Raw genomic sequence first — 19,649 nt, forward strand, 5'->3', positions numbered from 1 at the left:
AGTAGGTGTCAAGTGACTTTCTTGTAATAGGCATATACTATTTTTTTTTTCGTCTAACCATTTGAAGATTTTTATGCGTTTGTCTTTATTGCTTAGCCCTTTGACATTCAAAGTGCATAATTTAATCATTTAAAGAGGTGAAGGGTGATGTAAATGCTAATTTGTGTGTGCTTGTCCATTTAGTTTCTATTTGAAAACATGTCCAGTTGATTTCTCTACTGTAAATATATATACATTTACACAAAAGACGTACAAAATACATTCTATCTTCATACAAAGCAACAGAAAAACATAAAAACAGAGAAAATATAAAATACCACATGTGAAAAAAACACAAAAAAACACAGCGAAATACAACGAAACAGAAACAAAATGTACAAAAGGAGTTTCAACATATGAGGATTGATTGTAAATCAAAACATATAGGCTAATCTAAATACATGATTTAATAACATATATTTTACATTTGATAATATTTGGGATGTATCAATTACTTAAATCCGAAAGTGTTCATAAAATTGAAGAGTCATTTAATTTTTACATATAAATTGCTTATAAGCAATAGGAGAGTTTAGATTAACAAAACATTTTTTCTTCTAAAAACTAAAACCCACACTCAAGCTTATGACAACACACATGTGTTAAACAAACAAAGAACAACACATCCACATATTAAATACAAATTGTCAAATTTATCAAAATATTTTTTTTTCTAAAAAACTAAAATCCACACTCAATCTCATTACAACATACATGTGCTAAACAAACAAGGATCAACACATCCACATACAAAATACAAATTGTCATCAATGTTCATGTGTTGCAGTCATGTGAATTACCGTTATATCTAACTTTTACAAAAACTATATAAACCGGTAAATTATTAAGCATACTTCGATAAAGTATACGACTTTAAACAACGACTTCATCAACGTTCATATGTTGCAGTAGTGGGTATTATAGTCATATCTAACCTTAACAAAAACTATATAAGCCGGTAATTTATTAAGCACACTTCGATAAAGTATACGACTTTAAACAGACCTGACAGTCCACAAGTTTTAAATCTCTACATCACTTTAGTTAAATTCAAATTATAAATTAATCAATCTCGGTGAATGTACTGCAGATACATATGAAAACATAAACAAAACACACATTTCTGACCTAATTCCAGGGTTAACACACAGTCACAGATCAGCGAGGCGCCCCACAGGTGGAAGTAACGTACCCAGGATAGTATTTTTCATATATATATTTTTTAGGAGCCCAATATATTCAAATTAATATATAAAATCATGTTTAATGAGAAAAAATTGACAAAGAGCCATGAAAAAAAAATCCCCACCATCTGATATTGGAATCATAACAAGGTCATTAACTAGACTTTATTATAGACCTGTCTTCGCGGGCCGCAAAAATGTCAAAAATAGCTTTAATTGGACAACCTTTCAAAAAAAGTTAACTTCAAAAATATCTGTCCAGCCGTTAACTCACAGTCGGTCGAAAATCGAGCAATATTTCGAGTCCGTTTGTCAACACGAATAAATCTTGTACAGACTTTCAAACAATATTTTTTAGTTTTTGCCCCTTAATCGATAGCTCCCGTCCTATTCCTTTGAAACAACGAAGCGTGTCAAATAATGCATGCATATGCAACCACACACCCCTAAAAACTTATTCCAATACAATCAGAATGATAAGTTATTTCCATTTATTCACATTTATTAAAACATCGTTGTTGTTGTTGATTGGATATTTATGTGCCTGGCTCTGTCAGTGTAATTCACTGCTAAGCCGGGTTCAAGAGCGATGGCTTCTTTCGTTTTCAAGTAAATCAAATTTAGAGTTAAAACAGTTGTTGCAAAGAAAATATCACATTTTGGAATTAGTTTTTAGGGGTAAGTGGTTGCACATGCATGCATTATTTGACACGCTTCGTTGTTTCAAAGGAATAGGACGCGAGCTATCGATTAAGGGGCAAAAACTCAAAAATATTGTTTGAAAGTCTGTAGAAGATTTATTCGGGTTGACCAACGGACTCGAAATATTGCTCGTTTTTTGACCGACTGTGAGTTAACGGCTGGACAGATATTTTTGAAGTTAACTTTTTTTGAAAGGTTGTCCAATTGCCCATAGGAGGATCAATGGATGCTTTTGATTAAAGCTACTTTTGACATTTTTGCGGCCAGCGAAGACAGGTCTATGATAAATTCTAGTTAATGACCTTGTTATGATTCCAACATCAGAGGGTGGGGATTTTTTTTTCATGGCTCTTTGTCATTTTTTTCTCATTAAACATGATTTTATATATTTATTTGAATATATTGGGCTCCAAAAAAAAATAAAAAAAAAAAATACTATCCTGGGTACGTTACTTCCACCTGTGAGGCGCCCTAGATAAAAATAAATTAACCACTCAAATTCGGCGGTCTTTAAATAGAACCAAATGGAAAAACCATGACTATAGTCTGCTTTAGTCATCCAGGTAAACAAACAGGTTTTTCAGGCGAAGGGGAAAAGATGTTCATTTCTCATGTCACCATCAACATGCCCCGGCTCAATTTAAATTTATGTCACATATCTTATCACCATGAAGCTATTGTTATTATAACTGTTTGTAAAAGTTGGATTGTCACTGTATACTCATGTGTCACTGTATTTGTGATTTGAGCTTAATTAAGGTAATGTTGTTGTTGTTGTTGTTGTTGTTGTAGAGACAGTAGAATAGTACGGGTATATAATAATTCCTAATAATTGACCTAAACAGGTATGTATTGGAAAAAGTGTTCTTTCTGAGTGGACTGAGATGTAAAAAAAAATCATACCATTCAAATTGAATATAGACTCCTATATATAGTCTAAATTACATCTAAATATATGACTTTACAATATATATTTTACATATTAATGAATTTGGGGTGTATGAATTTCTCAAATACTAGAGTTTACATACAATTAAGTTCATGAGGCAAGACATTTTATTGTAACATATAAATGCTTATAAGTATATGGTATTGTATTATATCTTTATTAAATAAAACTGAAATATCAGCCAAAATACCCCCAAACAGTGTGTTTTTTCGCGTCAACTTCAGTGCTTAACACACTAATCACTTGTCTTGGATAAGGAGCCTTGATGTATCAGAACATTTTTTTTCTAAAACGTAAAACATACACTCAGGCTTTATACAACACAAATGTGTCAAACATATAAAATAAGAAAGAACAATACATCCGCATATACAATACGAATTTACATCAATGTTCACGTGCGGTTATCAAATATATTCATATCCTAACAAAAGATATATATACAGGCTAATTGTCAGGCAAACATATGTCAAACATACAAGTTCAACAGGTATGTAAATTCCTAAATCATCTAATTATACTAAGGATTTTAAGTTTTCAATATTATAAGGACAGCAGTGAAGTAATGTACACATCAATTATAGTGTGCAACAACATAAAGTGAGCAAGAGCACTACAGTCTTGATAATTGTCCTACATATGTATGTATATGAAAAACAGTTATTCAGTCTGAATATACTGAGGTGAAAAATATTCATGCAAAGACTTAAAATATATTTTTAATTTCTAAAATGTTTGGATATATTTTTTATTTTACAATAACATTCTTATCTTTATCACATCTTGGAAAAGATTAGTCCATGTTTTATATTATGTAAAGAAAAATAAGTATGTTTTATTGTAATACTTTTATTAATACAACCATCTTTTCAATGATATGTATGAAATATTTTTACATATTAATTACAATATTGTTTACAAGATTGCATTTTTTCTTAAATTATTGTTGTTGTTTTTATGACATTGGTATATTTTCATTCTTCGCATTTACGGATTCTTAACAAATGATGGCTTAAATTAGAGTCGATAGCGACTATAGTGGACTTGGATGGTTTTGAGCATTCTCAAAAAGGTACAGACTATATACACTACTTTCGAATTAAATACAGACTTACTATTTAAGTAATAAGAACGACATACATGACAAGAAAGACTGGTATATAAACAACAGCGTACCAATTACTAAAAAGGTGCAGAATAGTTTACCGGTATTATTTTTAGCTATTATTGACAATTGTACACAGGTATAATTGTATTATTCACATGTAATTATTCGATACACATATTGACCTAAGTTAAACAAGATAAGGACTATATCAATCTGACTGACCAGAGTATATGTCTTCAGGCGAAATTTAGATCTATACTGGTTTTCTAAGCCTACTTTTAACTGTATAGTCTGTTTTCAAGGTTAATACTTGTCATTATTTACCGTTAGTTTATAAGGTTGTTCTCATTTAGGATACTGCTTTGGTTTAAACTGTACTGAAAAGTTCTCCCAAAAATGTTTTTTTCTTCAACAATTTATTTTTTCAGAGGTTAATTTATGTGAAGTATGCAAAAAAATATTGTTCAAAACATTCAAATTGTACTGGTAATTAAATAAGGAGACATAACGTAATTTTTATAAAATAAAAGTGTATAATATACTCTAATGATTAATATGTAAATAGGGACATACCATGTTTCTACATCACAGTGTTCATTGTTCATAGCAATGTTCATATTGCCTCTATTTTCCGTTCACCCCCGTTCTTCTGTATCGTCTGAACTCCTCAATGGCATTGTTCACATTATCATAAATGTCAAATTTGATTCGTTCGTCCGCAACAGTTTGTCCATACACGGATCCATTGAAATACCAGGCACTACTTATGTCAGGGTGTAGATGAAGCCTGTTGATCAGCCCCTGGTTTGGCTTGGTGACGTTATCAACTAGTTTATAGCCGCCGTTCTTCATGGGGGCCCTTTTTCGCATTATGGTGGACTTTGCCGAATTGTTCCTCAACTTAACGAGAACAGGCCTGGTTTGTCCTCTTTTTGTAGGGATACGGTGGATGGCAACTATATCTGTACGCAGGAGGTCGACACCTGCATGAGTCTTCAGGATTGAGGTTACTGATTTTGTGATTGAGTCTTCAGTTTCCTCTCTATTTTCTTGTATATTTAGTATTTTAATGTTATTTTTCCTTGAATATTGTTCATTATTTTTGCTTTCATGTGGGACCAGTTTGCTAAGTTCATAAGTTTTTTTCTATTTGTTCATGAATCGATTTGTCGTTTGTACTTGTTTTTTCTTCTGTGTTCTTGCTACAGGGGAATAGTATATAATAGCTAGTTTCAAACAAGAGGGCCAAGATGGCCCTAGTTCGCTCACCTGAGAGGAGTCTGTTCATTTTATCTTTACCAAACGTCAAACTTGACCTAGATATTGTCCAGACAAATATCCTTGTCAAGTTTCGTCATAATGGAACCAAAACTCTGGCGTATGGAGTGTTTTTGTAAGATTTTACCTGGTGACCTATATTTTGAGTTGACCCCCCTTACCAAACATCAAACTTTGCTTACAAAAATAAATATTTTGACCAAGATTCATAAAATTCGAAACAAAATTGTGACCTAGAGTGTTCACAAGGACTTTGTATAATATAATGAAAATTTAGACAATCTAAGGGCAATAATTATGGCATTAATTATGTGATTTTGCTCATCATCAAACTTGACTAAGATCTTTCAGCAACTTTTATAAAGAATGCTTGAGAAGTGTGAATGCTAGAGTGTTTACAAACCAAATGTGGACGAACGGACGGCAAACAAAGACCAATTCTAAAACCTCACCTGAGCAATCAGGTGAGCTGAAAAGTGTTTTTCACCGATCTGAGCCATTTTCCAACTTGTCCGAGAAATCAATAAAACCAATGTATTGACTAAGTTTCACGATGATTAGGCAAAAAATGAGACTTCTATAGTGTTCGATCACAAGGTTCCACAGTCACATAAGGAAAACTGCCCCCCCCCACCCCCTGGCGGCTATGTTTTTTTACCGATCATGACCATTTGCGAACTCATCTGAGATATATATAAAACCAATCATTTCACCATTTCACCAAGTTTCCTGATGATTGGGCAAAAAATGTGACTTCTAGAGTGTTCACAAGCTTTTTTTACTTTATAAATATAAGAAAACTGCCCCCCCCCCCCCCCTGGCAGCCATGTTATTCAACTGACCAGAACCATTTTTTTAAACTCAACTCTCGTATCAAGGAAACAAATGTTCTGACCAAATTTCATGAAAATTGGGCCAAAAATGTGACTTCGAGAGTGTTCACATGTTTTCACTATATACATATAGAGAAAAATGCTCCACCCACTGGTGGCCATGTTTTTCACCGATCTGGACAATTTTGGAACTCGTCCGAGATATCAATAAAACCAATGTTTTGTCCAACTTTCATGATGATTGGGCAAAAACTGTGACTTCTAGTGTGTTAAGGTTTCTCAATAGCCAAATAAGGAAAAATACCCCGCCCACTGGCGGCCATGTTTTTCAACGGACCAGAACCACTTTTGAACTCCTTCAACATATCACTAAGACAAAAAATTTGACAAAGTTACATGAAGATTGGGCATGAAAGTGACTTCTACAGTGTTAACAAGGTTTTTCTTTTTTTTGACCTAGTGACCTAGTTTTTGACCCAGCATGACCCAGTTTCCAACTCCATCGAGATATCATTGGGACAAATGTTCTGACCAAGTTTCATGAAGATCGGACAAAAAAATGTGGCCTCTAGAGTGTTTACAAGGTATCTCTATAGCCAAATAAGGAAAACTGCCCCGCCCACTGGCGGCCATGTTTTTCAACGGACCAAAACCACGTGAACTAAACCAACATATCATTAAGACAAACATTTTGACAAAGTTTCATGAAGATTGGGCATGAGATGTGACTTCTACAGTGTTTACAAGGTTTTTCTCTTTTTTTTTGACCTAGTGACCTAGTATTTGACCCGGCATGACCGAGTTTCGAACTCGACCGAGATTTCATTGGGACAAAGCTTCTGGCCAAGTTTCAAGAAGATCGGACAATACATGTAGCCTCTAGAGTATTTACGAACAAATGTGGACGGACGGACAGACAGACGACGGACAAAGACCAGTCACAAAATTAATAATGCCCTCTCACTTGACATTGGCAGACCTGTTTACTTCTACGGATTCGCCGTAGTTACTACGGATTATTTGGCTAAACTACGCACTACGGATATGTACTGAAAAACTACGGATCCATCGATCAAAATGGTCAAATTTCAGTTTTTAATCGTACTTTAGCTTATTTTCGGTCTTAACGGGTAATGTATCAATCATAATTATTTTGGCGCTTGCGTAGTAAAAAACGTTGAAATTCAAGCCTCCCGGGGAATGAGTGCTGATCGAGCTTGTCGAGTCGTCACCAAACGACAACTGACTTGCGTATTGGTTCGCAAATTTAGCCGATAATATACGATTTTACGTTGCTATCCAGTATACACATCTCTCTCTCTATTGCGGAAAATACCGACGATAGTTTTTACACATGTCCAAGATGGCGGCAAGCAGACGAGAAATTGCGATTAGCCGCGAAAATAATAAATACCATATAAATTAACAACGGATATCATATGGTCATTAGGGACGAATGTAATGCGTGTGTCAATTAACGCAACATACTACGTTTGAGAGTTGAAAAAAAAAAATATTTATCAGAAATCTGCACCGTGAATGTGCGTCACGGAAACGAGTGTTGGAAAATTGTCTACTCACAAAGTTAAAGCATTTATTATAATAAGATGAGTATCGTTCGAAAATGGAAAGAGACAAACATGATATGATTTATATGTTAGTGGATCTGTGTATAATCAGATTCATATGCGTATTCTGCTTTATTATATTTGTTACGCTGTACAGTTTAATGAAATAGCATTGAACTGATGTTGTCAAGTGCAAAATATTGAAAGGTAAACCAAAGACCTATAGATTCTATAGGTCTTTGGGTAAACAAATAAAATATATTATTTTAACTCCATATAATATATCATTAACACAACAAGAACACTAAAGGATGTTTGTCAACATTTGTTTGTTTTCCCCTTATGATATTTAATATAAAAAAAATACTGAATTAAAATAATAGCTATTCTTAAAGAGCGTATGATCAAATGGTGTATTTAAGAATCTATAGATTATTGCAAGTTTAATATGCATGTGGATGGATATTAAAAGTGCCCTTTTCACAGATTTTGGCATGTTTTGAATTTTGTCATTAAATGCTTTATATTGATAAATATAAACATTCAATTTTAAAAGCTTCAGTAAAAGATCAAAAAGAAAATTTAAAAAAAGAAAAAAAAGTAGCCCGCCGCAGGGCTCGAACCAGTGACCCCCGGAATCCTAAAGTAAAAACGCATTAGCCAACTGAGCTATCCTGCCATGTATACATAAAATGCTAAATTTATACGTTATATAAGCAATCTTCGTAGTTTCACAAATTTAAACGACAACAACAGAACTCTCCAAATTATTCAATCGTTTTGCGTTGCAACGCTTTATAATTTTTATTTTTTTTAAATCGTCAAAAGATGCATATAATGGCTATATTAGACCATGGCAAATGTTCAGTAATACTGTTTCCTCACAAATATCATAACTAAACCGAAAATTTGCGAATCTGAAACAACTTTTTTCAATATTGTCAATTTACCAAACCGTGAAAAGATCCCTTTAACTAAATATTGTCTTCATTGTAAGAAGACATTGAAGCAGCACTTTATAATATAAAATGCTGCGCTATGATTTCCAATTTCGTGGTTTATCGCGCTAATTTTCCCAAACCAAATGGCACAGGCTGGAACAAATCAAAGCAAAACAATCACTTAACAGATTTAATTATTAGCAACTAGATTTATCTAATGCTTTATGTACCGTTAAACTGATATGTGACCCAGTCATGGTGTTTTAATGCTCAAAATGATTGAAAAGTTTAAAACTACTGACAACAGCCCAAAACTACTGAGAGATGCCCTCCATACTACTGAGAAGCCATCGGTAGGGTAAACAGGTCTGCATGATTGGTTCAGATTTAAGGACTACACATGCTATTAGCTGGCTGAAATGCCTCCCTTGCAGCAAATGATTTAACTTCTGAAAAATTATTTACGATTCTTTGCTCTCCATTTAACCCAAGGCATTGAATTGTGATCTTATATAGGAATATGGATGAATGTCATTTCATAACAGTACTTTTCAGTTCCTCTGAAAATCTGTGGAAATCTGGTCTAAATTCAATTTTGAACTATGTACATGCACCAAGACGAGTGTCTGCTCTTATGCAGATATTTGTATTGAAAGTACACTTAATAAGTTTCATAATTTGTACGTTTGTCATTGTAATCTTGGGCCGGCCAGTGAAACTGGAACCAATCATGCTATTTTCACAATTGTAGTTAATAGTAGGTCCCTCAACATTCCATCTCACTACGCTGTTCACTTCTGCAATAATTTGAAAATCTATTCATGCTAGAAAATCATGCTCCAAAAGTGCTTGGGATGCACTTATTATCTTTGAATAGAGACCTTGACATCAATCTAGAGACTACTCTTGCAAGAAATCTTACTTTTCCACAGGACTCACGGCTGCAAGGTTATTTTATAATCCATCATGATGCTCAATGCCCTGGACAACAATTGATCAGCCCCACTTGGATGTTCCCATGATCAGGCCATTAATAACAAGCAAATTCGTTGAATTGATATCCCCCGCCAATTTACTTCTGGACACAAGTTTTCTGGACGGATGGACAACACCAACGTGCATCATCCTCTTATCCATATATATATTCATACCAAGTTTCAATGAAATCCGTCAAAGCTCTTCCAAGATATGGCTCCAGACACACAAAAAAAGCATTTTTTCAAGCTACAAAGGGCCATTACTCCGTTATTATCCGATGGTGTACAATGCCATTTGGCGTGCATCATTCTCTTATCCATATATAAACTCTTATCCATATATATACTCATACCAATTTTCAAGGAAGTCCCCCAAAGCACTTCCAAGATATGGCTCCGGACACAAAAGTGCCGGATGGACAACGCCAAGACAATATCCCTTCGCCTTTGGCGGGGATAATAAACAATTAACACACATGAAAGAAAAACCTTTATTCCACTTGCATACATGTTAATTAGTAACAAGAAATAGCTGTGCGAATTCTCACAATTGATTAATATATGAATACATGTATAAAGACGACACAAACTCCTTTCTGGTTGGAATTTAATATTAACCTACATGTAATGCTGATATACAGAGGAAAAGAATACCCTGGCAGTTCATACAAGCTGTTCACACTCCCACATCTTGCAAAGTCTTGTAGTATGCGACAACCAACTTTCAACAATGCACTTCCTGGGACTGATTTTTTTTTTATATATCAAACAATTAACAGAACTATAAAAAATACTCGGTTTGCATCCGAAAACTAGTAACACTCCAACAACCTTCATGCAGTAAAGGTAAACATCATAATAATGGCCATCACATACACTAATAGTTAAGCAAAAAATATATTATAAATTCAGAAATACTGATGTAAACTTATAACCTTTAAGTTGGTTATTGTAATGACATACCAATATGTGAATATGGTCAACGGACTTACTGCAATTACTCTATACTCAAAACTGTTGATGTAACTGTTGTTGTTTTTGTCTGAAACTGAATTACTTGAAATGTTTTAATGCTTTGTTTCACCGTGCCCTTTGTTATAGTTTGTGTGAACAGTGAAATCTCCAACAGAGATATGGACACTGTAAAATTGGTGAACATAAGATGAATATAAGTTTTTTTATAACAAAAAAATGATCATGGTTTATAAAGTGTGCGGACGAGTAACATATTGATTAAAAGGCATGGATTATAAAACATCTTAAATAGTTAGGACTTATGCCCCCAAAATTGGAAGTGAGTGGTTGCAATAAACATATTTACATTCCATTTTCAATAATATCGCAAGTCCCAGAAAAATATATGTTATTGTGTACATATTTGTGAATATTTATGACTTACGTATTCAGCTCATTTAATTGTGTCATTTGTATTATAAACTGTTTACAAATAAACAGTCTAAATCGTTACATATCTGTTGTTGGTTTTCAAACTCCTATACAGAACGAAATAAACCATGCTGGCCCACTAAAAAATGTATTTTACAGATTTACAAATGTAGGCTTGCAGTCTTTTAAAACACAGGTGTACTTTGATAATTGCAACAAATTTTACATCGGTTAATATCAACCAAAAAATAAATACAGGAATACAGAATGGAATGGCACTTAATCAAAAGAAAATATATTTGTGAGACAGAAAATGTTAACAATAAATGTATGAAATAACTTGGCAAGAAACAATTATTAAAGGACATTTTGCCAAATATATAGCATCAATTGTACTAAACAATGCTTCAATTAAACTACAAAAGGTAAACTTTCCAAAAGAAAAGTGTTAAAAACACCACATTTAAACAAAATAAAATGCCATTTTGAGCGTTGTTATTGTAAAATAAAGAATCTCTTCAAATAAAAAATATTACAACAATGATAATACTTTATTAAATATTTGGTCCTATTATATTCTTGATATCTGCTCAAAATATAAGCATGTACTGAATAAATATTAAATATTTTCATATTATCCGTGTCTCCTCAGAAGAATACTTGCACTGTGTAGTTTCTGTAGAAAAACTGCAGTTTACAAATCACCAATAGGTGGATAGAACATCTCTTAAAAAACATATCATCTCAAAAAAATATGTTAGACAAATTGAAAAACAAAAAACTGGAACAAATACATTCATTTCTTGTAATTAGCCAGGATAGACTTGCGCCAAATTATTTGCATAACTTCTGATTAAAAACAACCACAACCAGAAGGAATTATGTCTTGCAAGATTATTATAAAATGAACTTTGAAAAAAAGAGCAAGTTTTGAGTGTTTAAAACATTTCCAAAAGGAATTATGGCAAAATAATACATAAAACAATCTCTTTCAAACCTGAATCAATATAACCAAAAGCTAAGTGTTAATAACAAATGTTAAATGAAATGCATCTGTATCAATACCACGTGGAATGTATTCCAAAATAACAAGACTATTAACCGGGCCTATTACATCTATGTACATTTCCAACAAGTATCAGATTCTCTGCTCATTAGTGAGCAATATTTAAACAAAACTGCCACTTGTCGTGTAAACCATTTTCATTCAGTATCAAGCTGTAAATAAAAACTATACCCCATTTAGATTTACTAGAAAATGTATAGTTTAATAAACATCAAAGACAACAGTTGTTTAAATTTGCGGATATGTCTTATATTGTTTTCATTGAAATACGATGGCCACAGCTCCCAAATTACCTACACCATTTGGTTATCAAACTCGTCTGATAATATGCCTACAATGATTTTCTGCAAGAAAACAAAATGCTGTTGCCAACAAGAGCTTGTCACAGTAGTGCCAAATCCCCGCCGAAATGTGTTTGCTTGTATGACAACATTTGTTTTAGAGAGTAGAATATTTGTAAAAACAAATAAAGGGAGATAATTCATTATGCTCCGGACAAAAATTTACTTTGAAATTAAATAAAGGGAGATAATTCAAACACTAAGGTAGATAGTTATGGTTCTTAGTCACTGCACTTCTCCTACTTGCCATCTGTTTATATTTCAAGTTTCAAGTAAATCCCTTCAGTAGATTTAGAGTTATGCTCCGGACAAAAATTTACTTTAAAATTATATAAAAGGGGAGATAATTAAAAAAACTAAGGTAGATAGAGTTATGGTTCTTGGTCACTGAACTTCTCCTCGTTGCCATCTGTTTATATTTTAAGTTTAAAGTAAATCCCTTTAGTAGATTTAGAGTTATGCTCCAAACAAAAATTTACTTTAAAGTTATATAAAAGGGGAGATAATTCAAAAACTAAGGTAGATAGAGTTATGGTTCTTAGTCACTGCACTTTTCCTACTTGCCATCTGTTTATATTTTAAGTTTCAAGTAAATCCCTTCAGTAGATTTAGAGTTATGCTCCGGACAAAAATTTACATTAAAATTATATAAAAGGGGAGATAATTCAAAAACTAATGTAGATAGAGTTGTGGTTCTTGGTCACTGCACTTCTCCTAGTTGCCATCTGTTTATATTTCAAGTAAATCCCTTTAGTTTTAGAGTAATGATCCGGACAAAAATTTACTTTAAAGTTATATAAAAGGGGAGATAATTCAAAAACTAAGGTAGATAGAGTTATGGTTCTTGGTCACTGCACTTCTCCTAGTTGCAATCTGTTCATATTTTAAGTTTAAAGTAAATCCATTGAATAGATTTGGAGTTACGCTCCGGACTAAGTTTCGGCCGGCCGGACAGACGGACAGGACCAATTACTATATCCCCTCCGAAAAAAATTTTGGCGGGGAAAAAAATGCTTAAACTCTCAATTTTGATACTTCATTTAAACATCACAATTTACTGAAACAGACAATTACATACCATACAATGTTTTAAGCAAAACAATAAACCAATACTTTGACCATCTTTGATGTAGGTAATAATGTGGAATAGCTGTTTTAAAAAGCCACTTTCAATGACTCTAGTGATTCATTCAATCAAAAAGTTCTTCCAAAAAAAAAAAAAAGAACAACAACAAATGTTGGGCATTAACAAAATGATTTGTAGGCCAATTAAGTTCAACTGATACAAAAATATGAACAGGTTATATATAATGTTACTTTAATACTAGTCAAACATTACTCGAAACCTGAAACAAAATGTGCATAAACAGCAAAGTGTTGTCGATTTGTATATATCTAAAATCAGGTGATAAAAAGAATCACAGTAAAATAATGATCAAGCAAGCTGAATATTGAGGGTATACACCTGTACAAGAGCACGACATTGCATTCATGTATAACTTGTAAACTATAGTACATGGTATATAAGAATCAAATAGAAAGTAAATGTTGGTAAATTTTCAAAATAAAGTAAAAGAACAAATAAAACAATTGTTCTCCCCCCAGAAAAAATTCCAGCCCCCCAAAAATTGCTGATAAAGTGCTATAATCTGTAAATACTGAATAAACAATAAACATAAACAAAATAATAAACTAAATAAACTCGCGAAACTATACTGCTTCATATCTTCTAAAGTCCTCAATTTAACACTTATTGAACTGCATTCTGGATAAACTGAGCCCCTTTATGCATTCATTAAGCCCAGTCTTCCCAGAGTGAGGCTATATTAATGGAAGATGCAACAAACACACGGCAAGAAAATCTTTACAACAAATCATAGGGAAATAATGAAACAAGGGAGACCTTTTGCTCATGTCTTAAGCACCACCAAAGAAATCAAAATATCATTCAACATGTAAGAGTTAGTCTCTAGCACATTTACATTCCTCATTCAAGTACTTGCAAAGCAACAAATTCCCTGGATAATAATGGATATATATGTGTAGAAAGTTTAAACATTTAATATTTCCATGTTACTAGCAGTATACATAAGAATGTTTACATACACACATTTTAAAGACATTCTTTTTTAAACTTTGATATCATTTTGAAAAAAAAAAAAATCACCATTACATTGATATGTCACACTAAGGCTTTTCAAAAATCAGTCACATGTATCCATGCAGAAAAGACACATAGCCAACTCAGCCTGCGCTGCGCGCCATGACTGGCGCGAGTCTTGTGCACTCAGAGACGGCCACATGATAGCACACTCACACATCACATCTGGATTTACAGACAGGCAGGAGAATATTGCTCAGCACTTTTTGGCACTGTGTTAAACATTAAGCATCTTTTCAGTAATGTAAGAAAAAATAACCAAACAAAAACTAAGACAACATAACCGTAAATACTCCCTTCAATTTCAGCATGGTAGGCAGAAATACTTTTTTTTTACTTCTTTTCTATTATGATTATGATATTTTTGTTTGGATAATGCAAGAGTATTTCATTTTGTACTTTTAATACCTTGAAAGGTAAAAATAATTAAGCGTTATCCATTCTGCACACACACCACTTTTGTAACCTAATACCAATAGTAAAATGTTTGGGTCTTTAAGTAAAATATATCTGCATAAAACCTTTCAAGGTATTTCAATTCTTAAAAAATAACAAGTACAATAAGTGCACCAACATTTAACTGTAAACTGTAATCACAAACTGTATATAGTTAATCAAAATATCAATACATGTACTTGGACATACTTTTTCAAAAATATGAAAGAATCATGGTAAAGTGTAACACAATTAACTCTAAACAATTGAAGAATCAATAAAAATGTTAAATGCAACAATTCAAAAACTATAAAGGCATTCAAATATTAAAAACAGCTTTACAAAACTTTTTTTGTATTTTTTCTCAAACTATAGATATAATCTTAAAAACACCAAACTGGAATTTGACAAGAGAACAAATGAACACTAATATACATAATTATATAGATGAATGAAGTCGTTGTTAATATGCTAAAAACTAGATTGTCTGCGTGTTTCTAAAATCACGCCTCAAATTGTTTAAACCCCCGTTAAGAGCATTTCTAGCACTCAAAAGGGAGCACTAGTATTGCTAGGACTATTGTCTGTTGTATCTATGGTCAGAAACCAAGCTATTTTATGTTAAACACATAGCTTTAATTAATGTTTCATCTTTTAACATCTTGGGAGGGGGGATTGAAATCAAATATGGCATTTTAAATAATAAATGGCTCAACACAAACCGACGTCAATGACAATAACATGTAAATATAGCATTATTATTTTGATTAGATACATCAAAACAAATATAATATACAAAATATGTATTTCAATGTGTTTCACCCATTCAAAGGATGAATTTATACAAGTAAAATGAGCAATCCGACTTTATATATATTTTTTTTTTGCATTTTATAAATGTGAATAAAATAATACAAAGAAAAACAAACAAATATGAAATATTGGTCAACATTTTTTCAAAATTGTTTTTCTAAATGTAAAGCCATATTTAAACTATGAACACTTAAATAAAGAAAACTAATATTTCCATAAGGCACAGCAAAAAAGGTCATGTTTTAATATAAGGATGAAACTGAGTATATGACTAGACAAATAAGCAAGGGCTTTATTATATCACCTATTTACATGGGCCATCACAGAACATTAGTGTTTCTTAGCTTAATTGATTTTTCTTCATATTATCTCCGTACTTAAAACATTATCTTGATTTATTGAACATTCTTTAAAGCCAATTAGGTATGAATTGTTAGAAAAATGTTCCATAAAACTTTTTTTTCTGCACAAGACTAAAAAAAAGACCCAAACAAGTGTTAAGAAAATTAGGGATTTCGAGTAACAACTCCTCATATGTATTCCTCAATGTATAGAGTACCCTTAAAATAATTTAAGTATAATCAGCAGCAGATGAATTTCTGTAATGTAAATTTATACTAAACTGCCATAAACACAAATAAAACACAATGTAAATCAAAATAAATCATTGCATCTAAATATTGAGATTACACGAAAAAACTAAACATCACTCACATCTGTATTAGCTTGGAATCACACCCATCAGTATTTGTACAACACTTCCAATCAATTATAAAAGAATGTCTACTAGAAGCAACTTTTTAATAGTGCTGCTACTATTACTACTAGTACTATGTTATTTGACAGGAATATCCCAAACAATAATATCAATGTAAGCGTGGTAAGCATAGAATGTACCTACATACAATAAAGAACATGTATATTTATACTGCTTTATAACTTTGGACATAAAAAATAACCGGTTATTTGACTTCATTAAGAGACCATGACATCATTCTTTGATGAACTAATAGTTGAAGGAAAAAAAGTTCTATCACTGTTCTTATTCCTGAAGAAATTACTCTCATTGCAGCAAAAACCACTGCAACGGGTTTCTCATAGCATTGATAACAGTAAGTTTGTACTGAAATTTGGTAGCAAGTACAGTACGAAACGAAGGTCAACACTGAACATTTAGTGTAGAAGCATCTAAAACAAATGGATGATAAATCTGAAACATTTCTTCAAACATTTGTTTAGAAGATAAAAATACAGTGATATAGCAAATATTACATCCACACAACTTTTGTATTATCAACAAACACAAAGATAACTTAATTAACAAAAACAGTCATTACAATCCTAACAATTTCAAGCGGCCAGCTGGCAGGTAAATCCTCTTGTGGTAACTGCTGACAAACCTCGCCTCAAAGTTTCACCATTTAAGAGATGTACAGTGTGTTCAACACCAATACATGGTGGTTATTCTTCGCCAGGGTGACAACATACCCCTCGGCTGTGATCTTGAGACCACAGCAGCGGCTTACCTTCACGTATGGGCATTCAAACTCTCCTATGAGAGAGCCGTCCCTCTGAAACACCGCCACATGGAACCGGTTACCATGACTGTCTCCCACCAGTACATCGCCTGCATCGCTGATGTCGATGCCATTAGGGTAGTTGGTGATGTTCTCACACCCAATGCGGCGCTGGAAATGTCCCTCTTCGTTGAATACAACCACACAGTGGCCCTGAAAAACATGGAGTCTTGATTAGCCACAAGATTTCTTTACTTCAACCTTTACCACTTACGCATTTTGACGTGATTGTAGTCAGTTAGAATATATCATTAAATTTAAGACCTTTCTTACTTAATCAAGTTTTAAAGGAATCAAGTTTTTAAGGCTGTATTTGAAATCCTTGAATATGAGCAGCAAACAGCACGAAATCTGAACAGCTTGCGAGTTACTCACAGGCTTTTCTGGTTTTATGCTGGTTGCATATAGCCATTTTCACTTTGTTTCATAGGGGGAATAGGTTAATTTACCAAGGAACAGTTGGTAAACATTCGTTGGTGAGACCCCCCTTGTTTATTTTAACAGTAAACAAGACTATTGCCAAGCAATGCATGTCCCCTACAGGCTCCACCATTGTCAGATTTTTTTTTTATTTGTTGCCATAGCAACCAGAATTTTTGACGTAGGAAGAAAATGAAATGACGTGCATAATGTCCATATTGCCATCTATCTATGTTTGAAGTTTCATGAAAATATATGAAAAACTTTTTAAGTTATTGCAGGATCCAGAAAAGTGTGCAGAATCCACCATTTTCAGCAGTATTTCTAGTCTATTTGTTGCCATAGCAACCATAATGCTTGACATAGGAACAAAATGAAATGAGGTGCATAATCTCCATATTGCCATCTGTCCATGTTTTAAGTTTAATGAAAGATATTAAGAACTTTTAAAGTTATCACAGGATCCAGAAAAGTGTGACAGACTGACGGACTCACGGAGCGCAAACCAGAAGTCCCCTCCGGTGAAACCGTTAGGGGACAATAAAACAATGCCATACTACTATAACTAAGAACAGTTCAAAGCCAATAGAATGGTCAAACTACTATTTAAGCGCAAATATGGAAAAACGGGGCTTGCTGCATGTGGGTAGTGTCGTCCTAGATAAGCATGTGCACGCTGAAAAGATTAATAAGGGACCAAACATTCCGCTTTTATGGCATTTAATGTTTAAAGTTAGTCTCTTCTCAACAAAAATTCCTGTAAGGTAGAAAGTGTCATCCTGATTAGCCTGTGCAGACTGCACAGGCTTATCTTGAACGACACTTTACATACATGAATTTGACTCGGTTTTACCAGAGTGAGACACCTTGCATTTAAAGACATGTTTTTCATTACCTTGAAGTCACAGACAAAGTACTCTTTGCCACTAATTGCGATATCCGAGGGTTCCCTCATGTAGTCACTACAGTCAAACCATTTGATCAGCTCGCCGTTCTCATTGATGACAAACACAGTCGGGGACACACTGTCCACTGCTACAATGTGACCTAAAACGACAACACAACACATGCAAACAAATTAGGGATTTTTTCCAATCTTTGTGAAAAGGCCTTGGCCCTCTCATTTTTGTTGTCGCAAACTGTTTAAAACTTCTCAAATCTGTGTTTAACAGCCATTCTCTATGAAGTTAAATCGCACTGAAAATGAACCCTTGACCACTCAGATAAGCACTTTCTCATGTTTGTATTCCCTTCAAAATCAAAAATCAAATTAAACTTTTAAAGACACTTCTTACTGGATTTAAGTCTTCAATGCTTCTTTTTCCAACACATAGATACTGATGAGCAGTACTTGCAGCCTGTTCTGGTGATATGTTGGTTCCATAATAGCCATTTTCACAATGCCTCTGAGCGGGAAAGGGTTAAAGAAAGAAGTTTACTGTACTGAGCTAATGGCCAGAAAAGACCCAAAACTTCACTTCCCACAATCTTTGGTTACCTCAACTATCACTTGCCAAAATTTTAATTGTAATGGTCAGACAAACAGATGGGCTTTTGACTTGAATTTATAGCATTCAGGATTATTTGTCATGTACATAATGCAGTTCAACTGGCTTTTACCAGGGCTGTTGAACTGCCTTTTTCCAGGGCTGAAACTCTTACACAGAGGCTGCAACTAGTAGAATTTGTTTATTTTGTTTTAAACTTTACAATGCCATGCAAGTTTCATTTGAGGGGGAACAAGCAAATTTGTTAAGATATCCCCCGCCATTATACTTATGGACACAAGAAATGGCTCCGGACACACACAAAAAGCATTTTTTCAAAATACAAAGGGCCATAACTCCGTTATTATTCGATGGTGTACATAG

The 19,649-nt window shown here is 33.3% G+C and overlaps 1 protein-coding gene across 5 annotated transcripts in view; it reads right to left on the minus strand.

Annotated features, from left to right (window-relative positions):
- Nucleotides 1–10,058: 10,058 nt before the first annotated feature.
- LOC127876397 (B-box type zinc finger protein ncl-1-like) overlaps nucleotides 10,059–19,649 on the minus strand; it is a 49,838-nt gene continuing 40,247 nt past the window's right edge. For all 5 annotated transcript variants that reach the window (XM_052421598.1, XM_052421596.1, XM_052421600.1 and 2 more), the window contains exons 12-13: nucleotides 18,674–18,825; nucleotides 10,059–17,511 (exon numbers count right to left, since the gene is read on the minus strand). In XM_052421598.1, the coding sequence (XP_052277558.1) occupies nucleotides 17,203–17,511; nucleotides 18,674–18,825 (461 nt within the window). In that variant the 3' untranslated portion in view covers nucleotides 10,059–17,202. The remainder of the gene's footprint in view (nucleotides 17,512–18,673; nucleotides 18,826–19,649) is intronic.

The sequence above is a fragment of the Dreissena polymorpha genome, chromosome 4, assembly GCF_020536995.1.
Source record: "Dreissena polymorpha isolate Duluth1 chromosome 4, UMN_Dpol_1.0, whole genome shotgun sequence".
NCBI lineage: Eukaryota > Metazoa > Mollusca > Bivalvia > Myida > Dreissenidae > Dreissena > Dreissena polymorpha.